The following is a 20,716-nucleotide window of genomic DNA, read 5'->3' on the forward strand; positions in this document are numbered from 1 at the left end:
TGTATAATTGTCCCGTCTCTGAGCAGTATTACCTGGAGGATGGGGATGGAGTGTTTTGTAATTTCTCTTTTGTTGACCTTTTGTTCAGGTGTGTTTAGAGGAAATCCTGCTCAAGTCAAAGAGTACGAGGAACTGCTACAGGCTGTCATCTTCCAGTCTTTTGAGGGTAACTTCTGGACACACACACACACATGCATACGCGCATCTTTTTGGACAAACTGTCAAAGCATGTCACGTTGTGATGGACTCTGCTTGCCTGCCACTGTCCTCCAGCCGCTGCCAATGAGTGTTATTTTCCCATTACTCTTTATTAGAGTGGTCTTTTCGTATTCATCTCTCCCTCGCTGCATGATTTCCTTAGACGCGTCTCAGTCAAGTGCACAACAGAGGAGATGCTCATTATTTAAACAGACCAGAACACCTTCGATTCCCCACTGGCAGACAAAAAAACATCTCTCATGCTGTCTGACAGTTCTTCAGACCAGCACTCTTCAGAAGTTTAACCACAATAAGCAACTTAATAACTAGTTCAGCTCTTTTCATTTGCTTACAGTGGGCCTCACCAATATAGATGAGAGCTTGGCTTAGTCGACTAAATTATGCTTGACAGAGAAAAGGTGAATTTACAGCTAGGCTGGATTGTGCTGACAGCCTTTTTGCTGCTTTTTTTCTGCATGGATTTATCTCTTCATTTTTTTTACATATTTATTAAGTAAATAGTCATTAGCAATATCTAAATAACAGAACTGACATCCAATATGAATAGCAGTAACATTAGTACATTTTCTGAGCAAAATCACGCAAGCAAGTTTCACTGAATATGTGTTTTACATTCCATGCAGATTGGCCAGTTAATTTCCTCTCTGGCAAACAAACAAAGTTCCAAAAGTTCCACACCTGTTACTATACACTACTGTTCAAAAAGTTTGTGGTTTAAAATAACAGTTTTCTATGTTAATATATATTAAAATGTATTCCTGTGATGGCAAAGCTGAATTTTCAGCATCATAACTCCAGTCTTTAGTGTCACATGATCCTTCAGAAATCAGACCTGTCTCATATATGTACAGAAGACACCCTGGGACTCTTTGAATTTTGTCTAATTTGATTCTCCGCAGGGCACGCTGTTATTCCCAAGTATTTCTACGTGCCAGCAGACTTTGTAGAGGCTGAACAGAAGAAACATGGCAGCCAGAAGCGCTTCCCCAGCAACTCGGGGCGTGATGGGATGCTGTTCCTCTGGGGACAGGCCCTGTATAACATCGCTAAGCTGCTGGGTGAGTTTCAGATCCATCCAGAGCCCAGGGGTCAGGGCTGCTTCACACAACACAGACACGCACTGAGAGAGTTTACATAGATATTCTTTTATTTATTCATGCAGTGACTTTATGCCATTTGCTCATTTTCCTCAAAAGGAAAGAGAGCCGAAACCACTGGGATCCCTCTGAAAGCTGTGGACAAAATGGTTTATGAACCAAACTAAATAATGGGACCATATTAATAGAGGTCAACAAATGTTTTTTTTTATGAATCACAGTGGTAGTGTGAAAAATTGTTAGCATTATTTATTCAACTTCATGTCCTTTTGGTGACTTGTGCACTATTTTTCAAGTCTTCTGAGGCCATTTTTGTGAGAAACAGACAGGAAATGGAAATCATTATTCATTAATCTTCTCCACCACCGTAGCTCTTGACTGATCGTGCCACATCAAGTTTGATTTTCTGCAAATAAATTCTAAATCTAATAATGATCACTATTAACTATTAACATGATTTTCCCCACAAAACATATTGTATTTTCAGCAATGTTATTACCATGCTGCACACCCAGAGTGATTCATATTGTAAGCAATGATTCATGTGTATGCGTTGCAGTAAAATCCAGACCGGCAGAGATATTAGTAATCTATGCTAAGGGCTTGTTTTTAAATCGAAAACCTTGTCTGGGTTAAAAATGCAGAGATTTTTTTTAAAGCTTATGTGAACCGAAAAACAGTAATTGGTTCCCGTTCTGTGTTTGCTGTTCAGTGGATGGTTTGATCAGCCCAAAGGACATCGACCCCATCCATCGCTATGTGCCCCGCGAGGATCAGAGGAACGTCAGCATGCGATACTCCAATCAGGTGAGCTGCATCCCGTCTCTCTTCAGCCAACTACACGAATACTAAAATCTATCCTGTAAACACACATATGAATTGCCTGTGTATTTAATCTCTCTCAGAGCCTCATGCATAATTTGTTTTAGGCTTTTCTTCACATCTCCGTATCAGTCCCCTACAGCTGACTTGTTTTGCAGATCCATTCCTAGCAGATCTGTTAGTGCTGAGACAGATCACACTGTTCTTGATAAGAGAAACCTACGGACACCTGCTGTTTCATAGCTAGAACAGTACTCCCTCATCTGTCTCTGTAAACAGTCTGCAGTATCGCTTTTTAATACAGCACCTGCTCAATCCAGTTTTACTCAGGGTTTGTGTCGGAGCCCTGACAAAAAGTGGAACGGGTTGAAAAATGCACATGCAAATTAAAAACAAACAAACATTTTCATCAATGTAGCCTATCTAGTAAAAAGCACATTACAACTTTATTAACACACAACCCTGCTGGTAAATCTGTTGCTAATTATATTAAGTATACACTACCATTCAAAAGTTTGGCACCAGTAAGCTTTTACTTTTATTCCGCTAGGATGTATTAAATTCAACAAATGTGACAGTAAAGACATTTATATTGATTTCTATTTCAAATAAATACTGTTCTGTTGTACTTTCTATCCATCAAAGAGTCCTGAAAAAAAGGGTTTAAACAAAAATGTTTACCAGCACAACAGTTTTCAACATAGATGATAATAATAAATGTTATTTGAGCAGCAAATTAGAATGATTTCTGAAGGATAATGTAACACTGAAGACTGGATGAATGATGCTGAAAATTCAGCTTTGACATTTACAGGAATAAATGACAATTAAAAAAAATATTAAAATGGAAAACTGTTATTTTAAATTGTAATAATATTTCACACTATTATTGTTTTTTCTGTATTTTTGGTCAAATAAATGCAGCCTTGGTGAGCATAACTTTTTCAAAAACAAACAAACTTTTGAATAGTGGTGTATGATTTTTTTTTTTTGTGTGTGTGAATCTGTGGTGTCAGCCCTGGTCTGTAAATGGTTCACTGGTTTTGCTTCATGACTGTTAGATTAGAATTTTCTAATGTGATGTCTGTGGCTGTTGGGAAGCAGCAGTCTTGTTACAAAGAAGGGGTGTTTATCATAGTCTTTATACATAACATAGCGCTAGCTACTGAATGCAGACTTCATATAAGTATGTGAGGAACCAGGGAGCTATCAGAAATGTCACTTCCTTTCAAAAACGTCTGACACTTCTATTGTAGTGAGAATGGTGACTCATGCGTGCAATAAAAGCTAACAGAGGCTGAGATAAGTGCTGAGCGAGCTTCATTAGCATGTATGCAAGTATGTGTCTTATTTACATACCTGAAGTATTTATTATTTATATATATATTTATACCACCAGACGACCGTACGCATACTACGCAAGTCGACTTACTCCACAAGAGTAACTTGTGACACATCATGTATGACGTAGGATGTAGGAGTATCGTAAGCTTAGATGCCTCTCGCGGTTTAAACAAATAGGGCTGTGCAACAAACTGAAGCTCCTCTTCTATTATATAGAAATGTTTTGCTCTTTCCTCTGAGCTTCCGCGTTCGTCATTACGTTGTGCGTCGGGTCAGGGGTAGGGCTGGACCCGAATATTCGAATATTCGTTCAGTGGGTTGGTATTCGATTAGAAAATTTGACATTCGAATATTCGTTTTTGTTTTGTTTGTTTTTTGCACACCTGGCCTCCCCCTCGAAACGGTTCTCATTGCCTCACAGCCTGAGCTTGTATTTTGGGTTAAGCTGCGTTGCTTTGACATTGTGGAAATTGGAATAATAGAAACAAAATGTATTAGCCTTTTTACCCGTTATTATCAATCTAAATTAATCTCGTTTTTAATTTAACTTAATTTCGTTTTTCTTTATTTCAATTTCGTTTTTCTTTATTTCAATTTCGTTTTTTCTTTATTTAAATTTCGTTTTTCTTTATTTAAATTTCGTTTTTTCTTTATTTAAATGTTGTTTTTCTTTATTTAAATTTCGTTTTTCTTTATTTAAATCTACCCGTCAGAAAAATATTAGACTACCTTAAAAGTATTTCTTAAGTTAACAGACCTGTGTGTGTGTTTTATATCACTAGTGCAGTGTCCGTTCTCGGAGCATATAAGCCCTGTCCACGTGAGGCACGCCGCTTCCCGCTCGCGCTGTTCTGTAGTTTATTAAAAGTTTATTCATTCTGAATGTGTCGCGTCTCGCATGTCCATCTATATTGCACCAAATGCGACAAATGAACGGTTCTCAAAAATAATCAAAATGCAAACAGACAGACAGACACATAGAGATTCCTGCCTTTATTAGAGAGAAGAATATGTTCAGCACCCTCTCTCTGAAGCTTCGAATATTCGATGTTCATTAATACCGAAGCTTCGAAGCTCAAAAAATGGTATTCGGACCAGCCCTAGTCAGGGGTTAGTCTTCCACCGTAAATCGATGCGTACGGCCGTCTGTCGGAAGCTAGTAATTATAGTTTATAAAGTTTTAAATATGAATATTTTTCTTACACAAATGCTTTGCTTCAGAAGGCCTTTATTAACCCCCCGGAGCCGTGTGGAGCACTTTTATGATGGATGGATGGATGCACTTTTATGGACTTCAAAACAGAAACAGCCATTCACTGCCATTATAAAGCTTGGAAGAGCCAGGACATTTTTTTATATAACTCCGATTGTATTTGTCTGAAAGAAGAATGTCATATAGACCTCGGATGACTTGAGGGTGAGTAAATCATGGGCTAAATAAATGTTTGGGTGATCTGTCCCTTTAATTGTATATTGCCAGCAAAATCACCCCGCGTAACCTCAGTCCTAGTTGAGATGTAGCTGTAATTTGACTAGTGTTGGCTTGGAAGTGCTAGTTTGTTTAATCAGAGGCGGTGTTTTATTCATGAGTGTTGCACCGCTGCATGGGGGAGTGGGAGGAGCCATGCTGCTTTGAAGGAGGGCACTGCATATTGCACAGTAATGCGTAAATGTGCTTGTCTCTTTGCTTTTGCATCAAAGGCTAAACTGGCTAAGGGGCACGTTGCCGTGACTGCTGTTTATGTGATGTGTGCATGTGCAGCAGTGTATGTTTGTGGATTGGATGTAGCCATATGAAGTGTCAGTTTATGTTTGCCTATATATTACGGCCTGTCTTTGAGCACCTTTATGCAATATTTATGTGAGTACTCATGCACTACATGATTGAATATGATTGCCAGTTTGTGTTTATGCATAAGTTGTTCTCAGCCTACACTTGTCCTCCTAACATCTCCCATACTTTGTCCCCAGTATGAAGGCAGATCTTCATTCTGAACCATGTCCTTGCTCAGAGATTAGACAGGCTCTTTTCCCTGATTGATGGATGTAGCCTCTTTAAACAAAGCACAGATGGAGCTCAGTTTAAATTTAGAAACGATTGTTCAGCAGAGCAGCCAAGGTGCAGGAAGCAGCCTCGTCTTTTTGCCTTTTAAACACAGAGAACAGCTTTTGAAATGCTTCCCTCGCTCACATACACAAGCTCAGGGAAAGAGGCCTACTTAGCTTTGAAGGCGCTCTATTTCTCTGATTCATATTTAATTTGATGCATTAAGACAAATGTATTCCAGTTCAGTCCAATTGTTTGGTTGGCTGTTCTCAACAACTGTGTCTTTTAATGTGAAAACACAGGATGTTACTGCGGTATGTTTGTTTGGAAGTGATTATTTGGGGTTTGAGTTTAGGACTGTGGTGATTGGACGCAACTCGTTCCACATGAAATCTCCTGTCTGCATGTCTTTTTCATTGGGCTGAGTCACTTCCTAAACACCCCAAGGGATTTCCAGAACACACCACAAATAAACACACTACAAATGGTGAAGACATATCAGTGGCCATACGGCATGGACATACGCAGATGTTCAAGGTTGTCTGTCTTGTCCATCCATCCATCCATCCAGTCTGTCTGTCGCTGAAACTGTAGAGCACAGCACTAACAATGCCAAGGTCATGGGTTCAAAGCAAGGGCTGACAAAATGTGTATCTTGAATACAGTGTAAGTCACTTTGGACAAAAGCATCTTGTAAATGTATCTATCATTCGTTTTTTCGTTCTTTCTTTGAATTTCAGTTATTTCCATTTCCACTTGCATTCAAATTTGAATTGATATTCTGCATCCTATGGCTGCCTCAACTGAAATTCAAGAACTGGAATTTAAAAGACATTCTCCATTCAGTTCTAAATGCAGCACAACCCTGGAACATAAACATGCGCACATGTGCACATAATAGAAATCCATATAGACGTGTATGCAAGTAGGTGCACATTTACACACATTCACACTCGCCTTTGATGGCGAACTAATTCACCCTGTACTTGTTGAGGCTGCTCTTCGTTGAAATTACTTTTTATAAATGTAAGCATGGTGTGTGTGTGTGTGTGTGTGTGTGTGTGTGTGTGTTTTAAGTCCTGAAAATATTGATGGAAAATTTCCAATGACCATCACTACACTTGCATACGCACCCACATGAACACATCGCTCTAAAGCATGTCAATTGTCCACCTTTATGCTGAGAGACACAAACAAAACACTTCACAGTGCAGGAGAGAACGATGATGGGTTGAAAATATTAAAGAGAGAGCAAAAGAAGGGCTGTACATTTGGGCAGGCAACATTCTGTAATTCTGTGCTGACGGCCATGTGGAAACATATTTGTTGTTGGAGCCGAAAGTCTTTTCTCAAATGTCTTCGGAGTGGTGACAGATGTGTTGTATGTTTATCACCGACAGCCAGCAGATGTGATGAATGTGGCAAGAAATCATTTATGTGTCACTCACTCAGTTAGTATAACTCCAGACTTTATAGTACGAGAATCCAAATCCAGTGTCACTCTGATATTGTAATGTGTAGAGTGTATTTCACTGGAAACATATCTTGGCATATACCTTTCCATGTCATCTCCTAATAAGTAATGATGATCAAGCATTGTTCAGCAGCCAACTAGTCAAGACAAACAAAATTACGCTGTTATTAGTAGTGGCGGGGGAAAAAATCGATTCTGTTCAGTATCGCGATATTTTGCGCATGCAATTATATCGATACAGTAGTGCAAAGTATTGCAATATTTAATTATAAAATTATCTGTTTTACTTTCGGGTTTTCTCCATTGGTTTTCTCTGAGTTTACTCTGATAATTTACATTTGTGTATTACATCCACGCGGTGCTTTGTTGCTGTGCATTCGACAGCAAATTCAAATGAAAATGGTTTCACCATCACAGACGGTTGTACACGACGCTCCGTCTTCTTTCAAATCGAAAGTGTGGGTAAATTTCGGTTTTCATCAAAAAGCGAATAGTATATTCCCAAATGAATTTTGGTTGATGACCTTGCAGTAGGCTACACATTTTTGTTTATTTTTCTCAATTTGATTGAAGCTCTAAGTTACTCTTATTTATTTGATTATTCTCAGGTTTATGTTACTCTATGTCTGCTTTATGTTACTCTATTGTATTTAAATAAGTTATGTGCTGGGAGCTCACCATTCATGTGAGAGGTCTCCTATTCAGAGAATAATTATGTCCTGTCCTGTAATGAGGTCCTGTGTCCTGAATGTTCAAGGACAAAGTTTTTGCACTACCCTCCTAAGTTTTTGCACTTCAGTTAATGTGTAGAAGATAATGTTCACAGAATTAAATGTGACATTTGAAGTGAGTTGAGCAGTCTTATTTTACTCATTGTTTGTAATGCCTTTGAATAATATGGGGGACATGAATCGCAATATATCGCAGAATCGAATCGCAATACTTGGAGTATCGCAATATGTTAAGAATTGCAATAATATTGAATCGTGGCCCAAATGTCACAATACTATTGAATCGTCACATTTTTGCCAATTCCCACACCTAGTTATTAGGCTGTGAAATCTAAAAACACAAAGGCTTTTTAAGAGGAAAGTCCAGAACCTTACCTGTGTTAAGTTTTGTCCAAACCCCGCTTAAGTGGTTTGGGGAAGAAAAAGTTCTGACTTCTTAATAATCATAGATGAGTTCAATTGCGACAAACAGTAATGCTATCTATCAGGATGTGAGACCAACACTATATTAAGGTTAAGGTTAGGGTTTAGTATTTGCTTCAATGTTATAGGCAATCAGCACTTTGATTGACATGACGAATGAAATCATTAGAATCAGATGCAGTTGAAGGCCTGTTTACACCAAGATGAATATTATGTGCGAAATTTTGGTGTGATAAGCATTTTCATTTTAATGTTAAAGGGTTAGTACACCCAAAAATGAAAATGATCCCATAATTTACTCAACCTGAAGCCATTTTAGGTGTATAAGACTTTCTTCTTTCAGACAAACACAATCGGAATTATATTAAAAAATATCCTGGCTCTTCCAAGCTTTATAATGGGAGTGAATGGTAATTGAGATTTTGAAGTTCAAAAAAGTGCATCCATCCATCATAAAAGTATTCCATACGGCTCCAGGGGGTTTAATAAAGCTTGAAAGCTTTATTTTTTTTATATAACTCCAATTGTGTTTGGCTGAAAGAAGAAAGTCATATACACCTTTTAAAAATTTTCATTTTTGGGTGAACCCTTTAATGCATCTTTTCAGACCAACGCAAACATTTGAATGTCATTTTCTTATGGAGAGGTTTTATAATCTCTGTTTTATCACACTGTGAATAAAATTGGCCAAACAATACGTTTTGTGCTTTTGGTCATTTGGTCATTGTTGTTACATAAAACTGTGACTTGGTGGTGCTTGCGAACAGAGAATTTGGCTAAACAACAGTGAATAGCAGAATCTGGACCCGACTCTCTTTCTCTGTACTGTTGTTTTTTTGTGTTTTTTTTTGAAAAACACAATAATAAAAAAAAAATAACAGCTGTTTTAAAACCTGTAAATGCTGTTTGACTTTGTTTTTATAAATTTATTGTGAACAAGAAGGTGTTAGAAATGGAAAGCTGTGCCCTTTATCAGAGCCAATATCCTTGTGGGCAACGCTCTGATGTGTAGCGCGGGTGCGCTTCGGGAGACCAGAGTTTGAGTCCTGTCTTTCCCAATCCCGCCCCCCTCTTTCTCTCACTTTATTTACTGTCAGTTATCTACTTTTTATCTCAATAAAGGCAATAACACAAAAAAAAAAAAAAAAAAAAGGAAAGTTGCGCCCTTGTGTAACTGATTTCCATATGTGTCACCTACTGTTAGAGCAGGGGTGCCCAATCCTGCTCCTGGCGATCGACTGTCCTGCACAGTTCATCTCCAACCCTAATCAAACACAATTGCCTTTAATTTTCAAGTGATCCTGACGTGCTCTGAAGACCTTAATTGGTTGCTTCAGGTGTGTTTGATTAGGGTTGGAGATGAAGGACAGTCGATCGGCAGGAGCAGGATTGGGCACCCCTGTGTTAGAGAGTGCATTTTCATTCAGACCATCTTCCAAACAGACAAATGACGTGTGAAAATCAGGCTGCATTTCTGTGCTGAACATTTGTGTTGGTGTGAACAGGTCTTACGACCCAAACCAATAACAGACCCCCAGATCCATTCCAGATCAGTACCCAAATCAGGACCCGTCGGTTCAAGAACCATCAGTCCATTTTAATAAAGTAAAATATTGAAAATACTGAATTATTGTGTCACTTGATACAGTGAGACACAGAACTGCATCTAAACCTAATGTCTTTTGGTGTGCTTGTGAAATGAATTACAAAAAGTGTCAATGTTAGGTCGGTGTCATTTTCTTTCATATTACTTTTGTGACTGTGTGTTTTATCAGAGGCTTAAAAACACAGTCCCAATCTGTTTCTGAAACCGCTCTGCACATACTTTCCTTTGGAGCAGCTCTACAGGTATTAGTAATCAGCCTCCTTATCTCCTCTCACTCCACACACTGCATCTTTATGGGAATTACATCACATACAACACCGCTGACAAGCACCAGACTCCTGAGGCTTTCACCTGCCTCGCTTTAATATAAATTGATTTTTTTTTCTTCTTGTCATAAGGATTGCCGACTAGATCTAATATGTCTGTGGTCCTTTTAGAGAGGGGTGATGTGTATCGAATTCACAGCAAGCCTTTGTTCACAATTACACTCCCACCTTCTCCAAAGTCCAATCCCCAACCCTTTCAATTTCTTTAAGGTGATTGTGGCCAGACATGCACTGTTGCATAGGGAGCCCCTCACTCTATTATAAGATGTGGAATGGAGTTGAAAAAGTAAGCACTTTTTCCATTCTACTCTGGAAAGAGAATTTTATTTTTACATAGGGGTCCAAAAATCTGAGGCCAATGCTTCAATTTTAAAATTTTCATTGTTTTATTAAACATTTTTCTAAATCTTAAAACTCTAAATCTTTAAAAAAAAATAATCCCAGAATTTCAATATGGTCTCATGACTTTAGATTAATTTTTCTATCTCCATCTCTTAGTTTGATGGGGCTTTATCAATTGAAATGTGTAACCTAAAATGCAAACAGCTCCCAAACTTACCAGCTGCAGTGTTTAACATTGATAACTATCTCACTGCATCAACAAAGAGACTTCTTTGAATTCATTAAAGGTACATTAGGCATCCTAAAGAGCAGCAGTTCACATCGGTTAATGTTTTTGTGTATTGGCAGAACAAACTGCAATGCGATTGTGGATCTGCCATATCTCTTTTATCCATATCATATCTCTAAGAGACAGTCCATTGGGTTTGCATTGATTCATCACATAAATGGATTCAAAGAAAAGGGGCTTATTTCAGGCTGTCCGATTTGAATAGAATCTTTCAAGTTCCTTTTAGTTTGAAATGAGATATTATAAAATCTTTACAGCTCTAAAACATTTGCAATAATTTACCATAAGAATGGATTCAGGAAAATGGCTTATTTTAGGTTGTCAAATACTGTAGAGCATTATATAATGCCACATGAGCAACGCTGGTGTTGTGTAGAATGTTGTGTTGTGGTTTGCTGCTACTGTCTGCAGAATCAGAAAGCATTCTAATAACATGATATGTGAACTCTGTATTGCAGTATATTGCATTTGAGGCAACAGTTATAGCATTTCATTTGTCTGTACTTTTACACCTTTGTGATGCACTCACAAGCTGTGGAGTTTTGCCATTAGTGATCCCATCTCAATTCCAGCAACTCCAGAATCTGCGAAAACATCACTTAGCTGCCGAAGGGGAGTTTTTTCAAGTGCTCTTTGCATCAGATATAAAAAATTTCTTCAGCACGCAGGAGCGGCTTACACCGCAGTCAGTCTAAGCCTGTCAATGTATGACTGCGTTGAATTAGTGAAAGCGGCAAATGTTCAAAAGATGCCATCACATATTAAAATTGCTTACCAACCCTCACAACTATACTATACTGCATTGACTATAGCATATTATTGACTATAGTATTATTTGAATTTGGAGTGCTAGTAAATACAGATTAATATAAATATGGTAATCTTACATAGACATGTATATATCAGAGTACCACAATATTCCCATCTGATACCATCACGGTACAATGCCTTATAGGTTTAATGTTTTGAGGACTAATTTGTGCTTTTCTGCAGATACAGCATGATTATGCTATAGTGTAAGCTGCAAGAGCCTTTATCCTCATTCCTCATTTTATTTGTGACATTTGTTTCGGTCTTCAATTTATTAATGTTCCTAAAGTTGCAGAGTCTGACAGATTTGTCATTAGAGGTAAATATTGACTGTTTGGCTTACCATGGGGTTCTTGAAGCCACATTATGAATAGAGATCATTTGACTGATTGATAACAGAGACATTAATAAAGAGCATTTCTTATCACTGTCAGTCATATTGAGCTGTTCATAGTTTATTGTCTGCTGCTTCAGTACAGAGCGAGAGACTTCAGGAGTCTGCAGAGTACAGGGGGGCTCCCACTAGTACCAATAGTAGACTTGACTTGCAGGAATTTGTACACCACCAACTGCCATCACTACAAAGCCATAACTACACTGCTGTGAGGAAATATGTGCATATCAAAGATGAAATATGTTTGTTTTTTTTCCTGTTAAAGTACTTTCTTCTATTCCAGCATAATAGGGTGTGCTGGCACATATTTCATATCTCACGTTATACAAACAAAACAAAAAAATGCACTGACTTACAATATACAAATGTACAAATGTACAGTATCTGCCCCTTAGACTTTTATTGTGATGTATTTGATATTATTTACTGAAGCTGAAATTTGAGTGAAAATTATTTCTGTGGTGATCAACAACAGAAACAATAGGAATAGAAAAAAGTGATTCATATTGCTCATCTGCCATAGTCATGAATTGTTTTGTGTGTTCCCAGAGAATCAGATAAAACATATTCCCCAAATGCATTGTTAAGTCCGGACTACTACATTTAGCATAGATTTTTGCCCCAATTTTCAGTCTGTACGAGTCAGTTGCCGAAAGTCAGAGCCAGTCTGATTTGACTGCAAATTGTGTAGCGTATGATGAGCACAGTCAGAGAATATCAAACATATTTTACATTTTAAACCAATTTTATAAGACGCATTGTTTTTATTTGTAACGCGTATCCTAGCAAGGAGTTTGTTGCGTTTGGTCGGAAAGTGTATGATGCCCAGCCTTCAGTCGCTTCAGACAAAAGCATCTGGCAAATGCGTAAATGTCAATGTTTATGGTTTTGCAATTGATTGTTTGTGCCACTAATGGTGATGATTTAATCCTTATGTTTATATTTGTATATAGTTGTTTCACTGTTGTTCTACTGTTGTGCAAACTACTGAAGTTATACTGCACCTTTTCACTTTTTGAATCCTTCTGCACCCGTCACAGATTAATAACATACCCAGACATTCACTTCCCATCCATCAAGGGCAGCTTGAACCTGCTTCTATCCACCTGAACAAAATATCCTCCTCCTCCTCTGCAGCCCTCACGCAGGGCAGAATTAGCATGTATCGTCTCTGTTGATCAACCCTTGTGATGACTCACTGCACTGCCTCCACAAAATAGCTGTGCCAATATGTCATTTAACCCAAAGCTGTGATTTGCCCTGTTCACCGAGCACTTATCGCCCCCGTTTTAATGAGAATCAAACTACAACACAGCTGAGGCAAACAGCTTACATCACAAATATAAATCTTCCTTTCAGACTAATAAATCTGTCTATCCCAACTTTTGACACATTTTAGCGCATTTGAAGGTGTGTTATTTACATATTAGCTGGCTAATGTTATGGCTTTGGGAGTTGTAGCTGCAGGGGGTTGGTAAACCCTGTACGTTTTTGAAGGAGAAGTGCCTGCAAACCTCGGTTATCAATTAATTGTTTTACCGTAGCACCAAGCAGAATCGCAGAAATAACGATTGTTTTGAAACAGGGAAGCCTGCAAGTTGCGATCTCGAGAAAACAAGACAAATTAGCCATTAAGATGCTCTTGCAGTTTTGGAGTTGTGGCTGTGGAAGGTTTAAATGGATGCTGGGTGTCCTCTGTGTGTAGGCAGAGGGCTTTAGCCACTGATTGATATGACCCAACCTAAACCTTCAGCAATCAGTAGCTCATTATCTCAGCGAAATTACTGCATCATCCAGCCCAAACGTCTGTAATGAGCTAGCATAAAGAATCAAGGCTCTGATCCACCATCATCTCTCTCATCTTTGTCTGCAGTCTCTCTTTCTCTCCCTCTCAATGAAGCTTGTTTTTCCCCTATTCTCTCCAACCACCCAGTCATCAGTTATACTCTAGGTGCTCTGACTTTCTCACTCTTAAGGTCTTTCTCTCTTTTCTTCATTTTTAGTATAGTCACTCACTCCTGAACTCACAGGCGATGGATTTTACACACTGTGCCCTTGCCTTTAAGTCTTCCCCATAGAGACCCAAAGTTTTCCAATACGTCTTCTTTGTTTGTTTCCTGCAGGGTCCCATTGTGAACGATGTGGTCATTCATGTGGCCCTGATAGCAGAAAGTCAAAGGTAAATACATTTCTCATCTCTCTCTCTCTCTCTCTCTCTCTCTCTCTCTCTCTCTCTCTCTCTCTCTCTCTCTCTCTCTCTCTCTCTCTCTCTCTCTCTCTCTCTCTCTCTCCTGGTCTAATTGATGCCTTCACATTAATTGTTGGGCTATTCTGTAGCCTTCATCCATCAGCTCTCTCATTTAAAGCTTTTCTGGGAAGAGGAAGAGGTGAAAGAGGTCATGTGGCCATCTGGCCCCAGCCAGACCCACTCTGCAGTTAATTTAACATTGTTCACCCCAGCACTTAACCCTCCTCTCCCCTTCTTCACACTGCAAACCTTAATCAGGATTACTTGTTCAACTCAACCATCATACCTTCATTTAAAGCAGCAAATTCCACTTAACACCTCACCTTCCCTGCAAAGCTGAAATAATGTTGTTAAAATATTATAGTGTATGCTGGTTCTGGTTGCTTGTAAACATATTCGTTGAACCCCTCATTATGAGAAGTACCTGCAGAGCACTCATTTATGTATTTACAGTGTCATGCAAGATTGTTTCCCCTTGACCCTTATGGATACTTTACATCAATGCTTGATTGCAGATCCTACATAACCGCTTTAAGATGCATATTAACTATGTAAATATGACTATAAATGTCTTTTAAATTGTGGTCAAATGGACCCTTTTCACATTTCGGGGGTTCTCAGAAACAGAATAGTGAACTGAACGGAAATAGTGGTGAACAGAAACTACAACAAATAAAATGGTTACATTCTCATTTACTCCAATAGCAAAAGAAAAAAATCTAAATAACGTGACTGACTTTACAAAAGAGGAAAAAATTATAGAACGGTTATGTTTGTCAGAAGAGAGAAAGATGTCAAATTTGCAATCAGTCCTTCAGCTGTTGTATTAGAACCATTCACGTAGAAGCAATGACTAGTTTTATATAATTTAATTTGAAGGTTATATAACACTTAGCTTTATAATTTTACATTACATTTATTTAAAAAAAAATAGTAAAAGAAAAACGTAAATCTAGCAAATGAATACCCGTGGAAACATGTTATCACAGTCTGTGGTCCATTAAACATTCTTTATTTACTCTTCTTCACTAGCTTACTATTACATTAGCCTACCATTAACTTTATTAGTCTGCTAGCCTAGCGTACCATGCAGGATACACATTTGTTTGAGATGCAAAATAGAGTGGTCCAGGGATGACGTCAAAACCCGGACGAATAATCTGCCAGTGGTTCCTATGAGACTTTCCTATGGGTTTTTATAATGGGATTTGTCCATTTATGAGTAAAATAAATGAGTGTGTGCAGTTTACTTTGTAGAAGTGTCCAAGTATTGTCAAGTTATGTTTTCCACCCACCTTATTTACCCATAAATATAAAAACCTCATTATAAAAACCGATAGGAAAATTTCAAGGGAACCACTGGTGAATTAGTCCTCCGTGTTTTGACATTATCCCTGCAGCACTCTATGCCACTTTTTTAATCATAAAAAAAAGAATCATGTTCATTATGGTAGTTATGATGTTACATTTATTAGTATTATTTTACAGTTGAAGAGTAAGAGTTAGGGTTCATATTATAATGTTAGGCATAATACCACATTAAAGACAAATTGGATGTAATACTTTTTAATAGTTAATAGTAAAAAAATAAATTATATTTTCTTTAAATAGAGCCAGATATCAATATAATGTGATACGTTTTTGAACGGGGATAGAATGTGGCACAACAATTGTCAAGAAAATAAGCCAGAAAAAAAAAAAAAAGATAGTCTCTGTTGGCTTCTATAAGCTTGTCATTGTTTTTCCAATTCCTTTGATTCCACTAATGTTGCAGAAATGACACACCTTATCTTTAATCTTTCACCTTATGTCTCGCTTGTGTCTTTCAGATTGCAGGTCTTCCTCAACACCTATGGCATTCAAACTCAGACCCCGCAGCAGGTGGAGCCCATTCAGATCTGGCCTCAGAAAGAGCTGGTGAAGGTATCCCGTTTCAGTCAATCAAACTGACCACCAAACAAATCTTCCAGACTGATCTGTTTCTGTGGCAGTCGCTCCATTAGACCATTGGCTAGTTTATCAAGTGGTTTAGATTGACTGGCACATCCCTCATGTCACTTAGTGAATTATTTTTGCATTCTCTTTAAGATTTACACCATGGTTTGAACCTCACTCGTGCACTATTGATGGAATTAGTTTGACAAAAGACTCTGAAAATAGTCTTTAATGTTTTCTCATATATATAAATGACCTTTGTAAACGTACTAGCAAAAGAGTGACAATATATCAATAGAAAGCAGCGTTAATTTTTCTGGCCAACCTGGTCTGTACTGGTCATAAGATTATTAGATTATTATCTTTTGCTAAATGTTTTTTTGTGCTCATTCTGTCTGTAATCGACAGATCATGGAGCAATATGTGCGAGAGTGTTTACGTGTTTGTTCTTCTGTCTGTGGGTGTGTGTGTAGGTGGTAAGGTTTTGTCGCCGGAACGTGCAATTTACTGCAGTTTGGTTTAAAAGCTGTTTGAAATCAGACACCCAACAGTATCTGCTTCCCTTGACACTGTTCTATCTGCGGTCAGTTTTGTGTATGTGCACTCAAGTGTGCATTAGAGGGAGTGATGGTTTGCCGAGTATGCCTCTGTAAGGATGCTCGGAGCTCTTTGGAAAGAGCAGCCTACTTTAGATCAGCTGCAAAACCTTCGTTGCTGTCACCTTTCATGGTAAATGACACAATATACACATTTGAATTCCTTAAATAATTCATTTAGATAGGAGGAAAAGCACGAAAACTGCAAAATCTTAATTGTGGATTATTTTCCTTTTGATATTTTGTGATATTATGATTGATTTAATTATTAATTTGTCTTCATTTCCAATACTGTGCAAAAGTTCGTGTTCAGCCACCATTACTCCTGTCTTCCATATCACACGATCCTTCAGAAATCATTCTAATATTTTCTTATGTTCTGATTAGCTATTATAATCAACGTTGAAAATATTTTTTTAATGATTCTTTGATGCATAGAATGTTTTGAACAGTAGTGTAGTTAATTTTGAATCAATCTGTTAATTCTACATTCAATCAATTCTATTAATCCATAAATAAGTAAATCAAGCAGCGTTTATGGTCAACTTTTGAGCAGCATGACTCAAAACAAAATATGTCCAAAATCGGAATAAATTATACACGGAAATCTAGGCAACACTTCCATACTGGAACACTCCAGTCCTGCTATAATCAATAGATCTTTCTTACTATGCAAGCCATTCAGATTTGTGGGCTCTGGAGAACTCTCCCATTATAATAATTGAAGCTGTCTATACTTGCTTATTTACTCTGTCTTTACCTTGTTGATTATATTGTTGATAATAATCTCTCACTTTCAATGCATATTGGCTATTACTCAGACTACATGGTAAGTGGTGGAACATGCAAATCTAAAATCTTTCTCAATTACTGTCTATGCCTTCACTTTGGTTTGGTATTGTGTGCCACAACAAAGATTGAAAATACATCCGTGGATGAGACTGCTTATGCAAACTTGCTTAGCTGTCTTTACCAATAACCTGTAAACTACTTGAAATTAATCTGATCTGCCATTGCATTCATGCAGAAATATCTGATTGGTTACAATACTCAATTGCTGCAAAATTACATTGTAAATGGAACATTTTGACACAGCGAGAGTTTATCAAAATGGAATATGCTCTCACCACAATTACTTAATTGTTGCAGCTGTAATTGTTTTTACATTTTTATTTGATCAGTTGTGCAGCCCTAATGTGCAGCCTTATCTTTAACAAAAACCTTTTGCCTGATATTCTTAAATAATCATGTCAAATACAAGCGCAGATAAGAGAGCAGTTCATAGGTTGACGTGCTGTTTCTAATTCAAGCGGCAAGGCTGCAGAAAGTGATACGAGCGTGAACGTCTTAATTGTAGAATCCTGTGTATTAAAGAGGTTTGTTTCAACATCAGCACAGTGGCTTCACTGCCCCTCTTGATGTGCTACAGGCTTAGCATGCGTGACATTTGCAGGTTTCGTGTCAGGCATGTTGAGCTTCTGATTAGAGGCAGGGCGCTCTCGATTCAGTTGTGTCTTCCCCTCATTGCTATTCTGCACACAAATTTTCCAAGGTACAGAGATCCACAACAAGAGAAAAAGAGTTCTGGAGCATAAATCTCTCTCGAAAATGTTCGTATTGACTACTGGATTTAGTCTAAATTAGCATCTATTTTCCTGTTTCGGTTGGATATGAGCTGGATTCTCCTCGGCAGGGGCTTATTGTTCTGGCATTTTTTTCTTTTCGCCGTGTTGTGCAGTACACTTTTGTATTGGAGTGTTATTCTGAGAATGTCAGACCGCAGGAGGTCAGAGAGAAAAAGAGCTCCATCTAATGTCGTAAAGATGTCGGCACACTCTTTGTACTCTGCTCTGGAATATGATTACTGAGGCAAGCGTCACTATATGCAGGGAGGGGGGGGTTTGTTCTTAGACTTTTAGGTTGCTACGCTTCAGGAGAAGTGTACTATTACTTTTCTAAGCAATCAGTCTTGTGATTTCTACTTGGCAGACAATAAAATGACCGAAAAATTCCATAGATTTAGATTGAAGGGCAAACCTGAGCAGGGACGAGGCCATAGATCTCCAAGTGGGTGGACATTGGTGAAATAGGGTGGCAGGGAGGTAGGAATACAATTCTGTGGAATGAATAAATCATGCAAATTACTGCTGTACTGTTCGGTGGTTTGCCCTGACATTGTATTTGTTGCCATTTTAAGTTGTGTGCCGTGACTGCAGCTCTGCCTTTAAACATGTGGTTGATGAGTGTCACTGGCAAGTGGTTTATGTGTTGGATGGAAAAGTCACTGCACATTGACTCAAATACCTCTGTTTAATCTCCTTGCACTGTTTTGTTCTGCTAAGACTCTTTACCGATAGTTCAACTTGCATGTAATTGTTACTGGGAGAGGACTAATCCGGCTAAAAGCGAGACGGAATCACACAATGTGGACCAATTACACTGTTTAAAAATGTTGGGGTCAGTAAGATTTGTTTGTTTGAAATAAATCAATACTCAGCAAGGACACAAAAAATTGATCAGAAGTGACAAAAAAAATTATATTTAATTTTAGATTATATTAAAATTTTATAGTCATATAATATTTAATAAATATTTAAAATTCTATTTCAAATAAATGTAGTTCTTCAAACTTTGTTCATTATAGAATCCTGAAAAAAAACACCTTCACACTTTTCATTCTTCCCTAAGCAGCATCCCCATTTTCAACTTATAGAGGGAATGCATTGACGTCACTTTCCCGCCGGAACACGGCCCCCTCAGCCGGACTGAGTGGCAAAAGAGTTGCTGCGTGACTGGAGTTAATAGGGGAAACTGCGAAAACGCGAGTAAAACTAAATATTATCAGTTTAATCTAAAGGATGGACTCGATATAGTGTTCCTTACAACTTACCAAAGATCCAGTGATCCATGGATATTGACATGCAGCCAGGAATCGTGTTTCCTGACATTTATATGTGTCTGACGACGCCGGGGAAATAAGTAAAGCAAATTTGCCTGTAAACGCTTTATACAATATAGATGGGTCTAAATCTGGGTGATCACTTACATTAATGTTGTACTGTATATCATCATATCGTCCAGCCCTAAAACTTGTATAGTTTTTTGTCAGTGTTTATTTAAAAACATCCAATTATGCAGAATATAGTCTGTTCTGTAGCTTTTGGCAGTCTTTAAAAATATACAGTACCTCAGATTTCTGGTCAAATCTAGTTGTACAGTAAATCGCAAAGCTCTTTTCCATTTTAGATGTGTTTTGTGTGTGTTTTTTGGGGCATTCACGCTGAAAACAAATGCTGCCGCTCAGTCTTTTTGCCACTTAGTATGGCATACTCTCTATAATAATAATACATGTCTCATGAGCAAAATAAATGACTTAAAAAGAAATGTAAGAAATGACCCCAATTCTTTGAATGGTAGCATATCTGTGTGGATCTGTTGACTTTGTGATGCTAAAAATAGTGTACATTTAGAGGTGGAAAATTGTTTTTCTAGCTTTATATGCAAAATGGGATGAGCCTTATTAGACTTGTGCACAGTAGCATCATGGTGAGCTTTTGATAAGCACAGTTTTGCAATTTCTTCAGAAATGCATGAATCTGGTTATTCCTACAATTTTGTGCAGCAAAGTGTAATGATTGAAAAATCTAGGCTGGAAAGCGAAAGGAACCAAGGAATCATGAACTTACACCACTTAACACCAGGTTGCTCCAAGGGAACAGAGACTCTAATAAGTGCACTGCAATTTGAGATATATAAAAGTATCAGCTAAATGATAAATTAGTGATACAGAAGAGAGCAGCTTTATTGAGGTCACAGAGGAAGTGTTGTTAAAGTGTTACGCTCAAATAATGGCTTAAGTGCTCAGATCTCTGTCTTAATTATTGGCACTAAGACCTTGTGAAAAATATCACAGCAGTACACTGAACCAACTTAAAACTGCAAGGTAAACTGTCTGGTCTGGTTCATTCTGATTCTTCTTTGTCACACTATCCCCCGGTTTCATAGACAAGGCT

General features: G+C 37.9%; 1 protein-coding gene across 3 annotated transcripts in view; it reads left to right on the forward strand.

Annotated features, from left to right (window-relative positions):
* phkb (phosphorylase kinase, beta) overlaps positions 1-20,716 on the forward strand; it is a 74,325-nt gene that overhangs the window by 35,531 nt on the left and 18,078 nt on the right. For all 3 annotated transcript variants that reach the window (XM_084109120.1, XM_084109119.1, XM_084109121.1), the window contains 5 exons: positions 89-166; positions 1,119-1,277; positions 2,029-2,123; positions 14,048-14,103; positions 16,002-16,095. In XM_084109120.1, coding sequence (XP_083965246.1) covers positions 89-166; positions 1,119-1,277; positions 2,029-2,123; positions 14,048-14,103; positions 16,002-16,095 — 482 coding nt within the window. The remainder of the gene's footprint in view (positions 1-88; positions 167-1,118; positions 1,278-2,028; positions 2,124-14,047; positions 14,104-16,001; positions 16,096-20,716) is intronic.

Source organism: Abramis brama (genome assembly GCF_963993115.1).
Source record: "Abramis brama genome assembly, chromosome: 3".
NCBI classification, from domain to species: Eukaryota; Metazoa; Chordata; class Actinopteri; order Cypriniformes; family Leuciscidae; genus Abramis; species Abramis brama.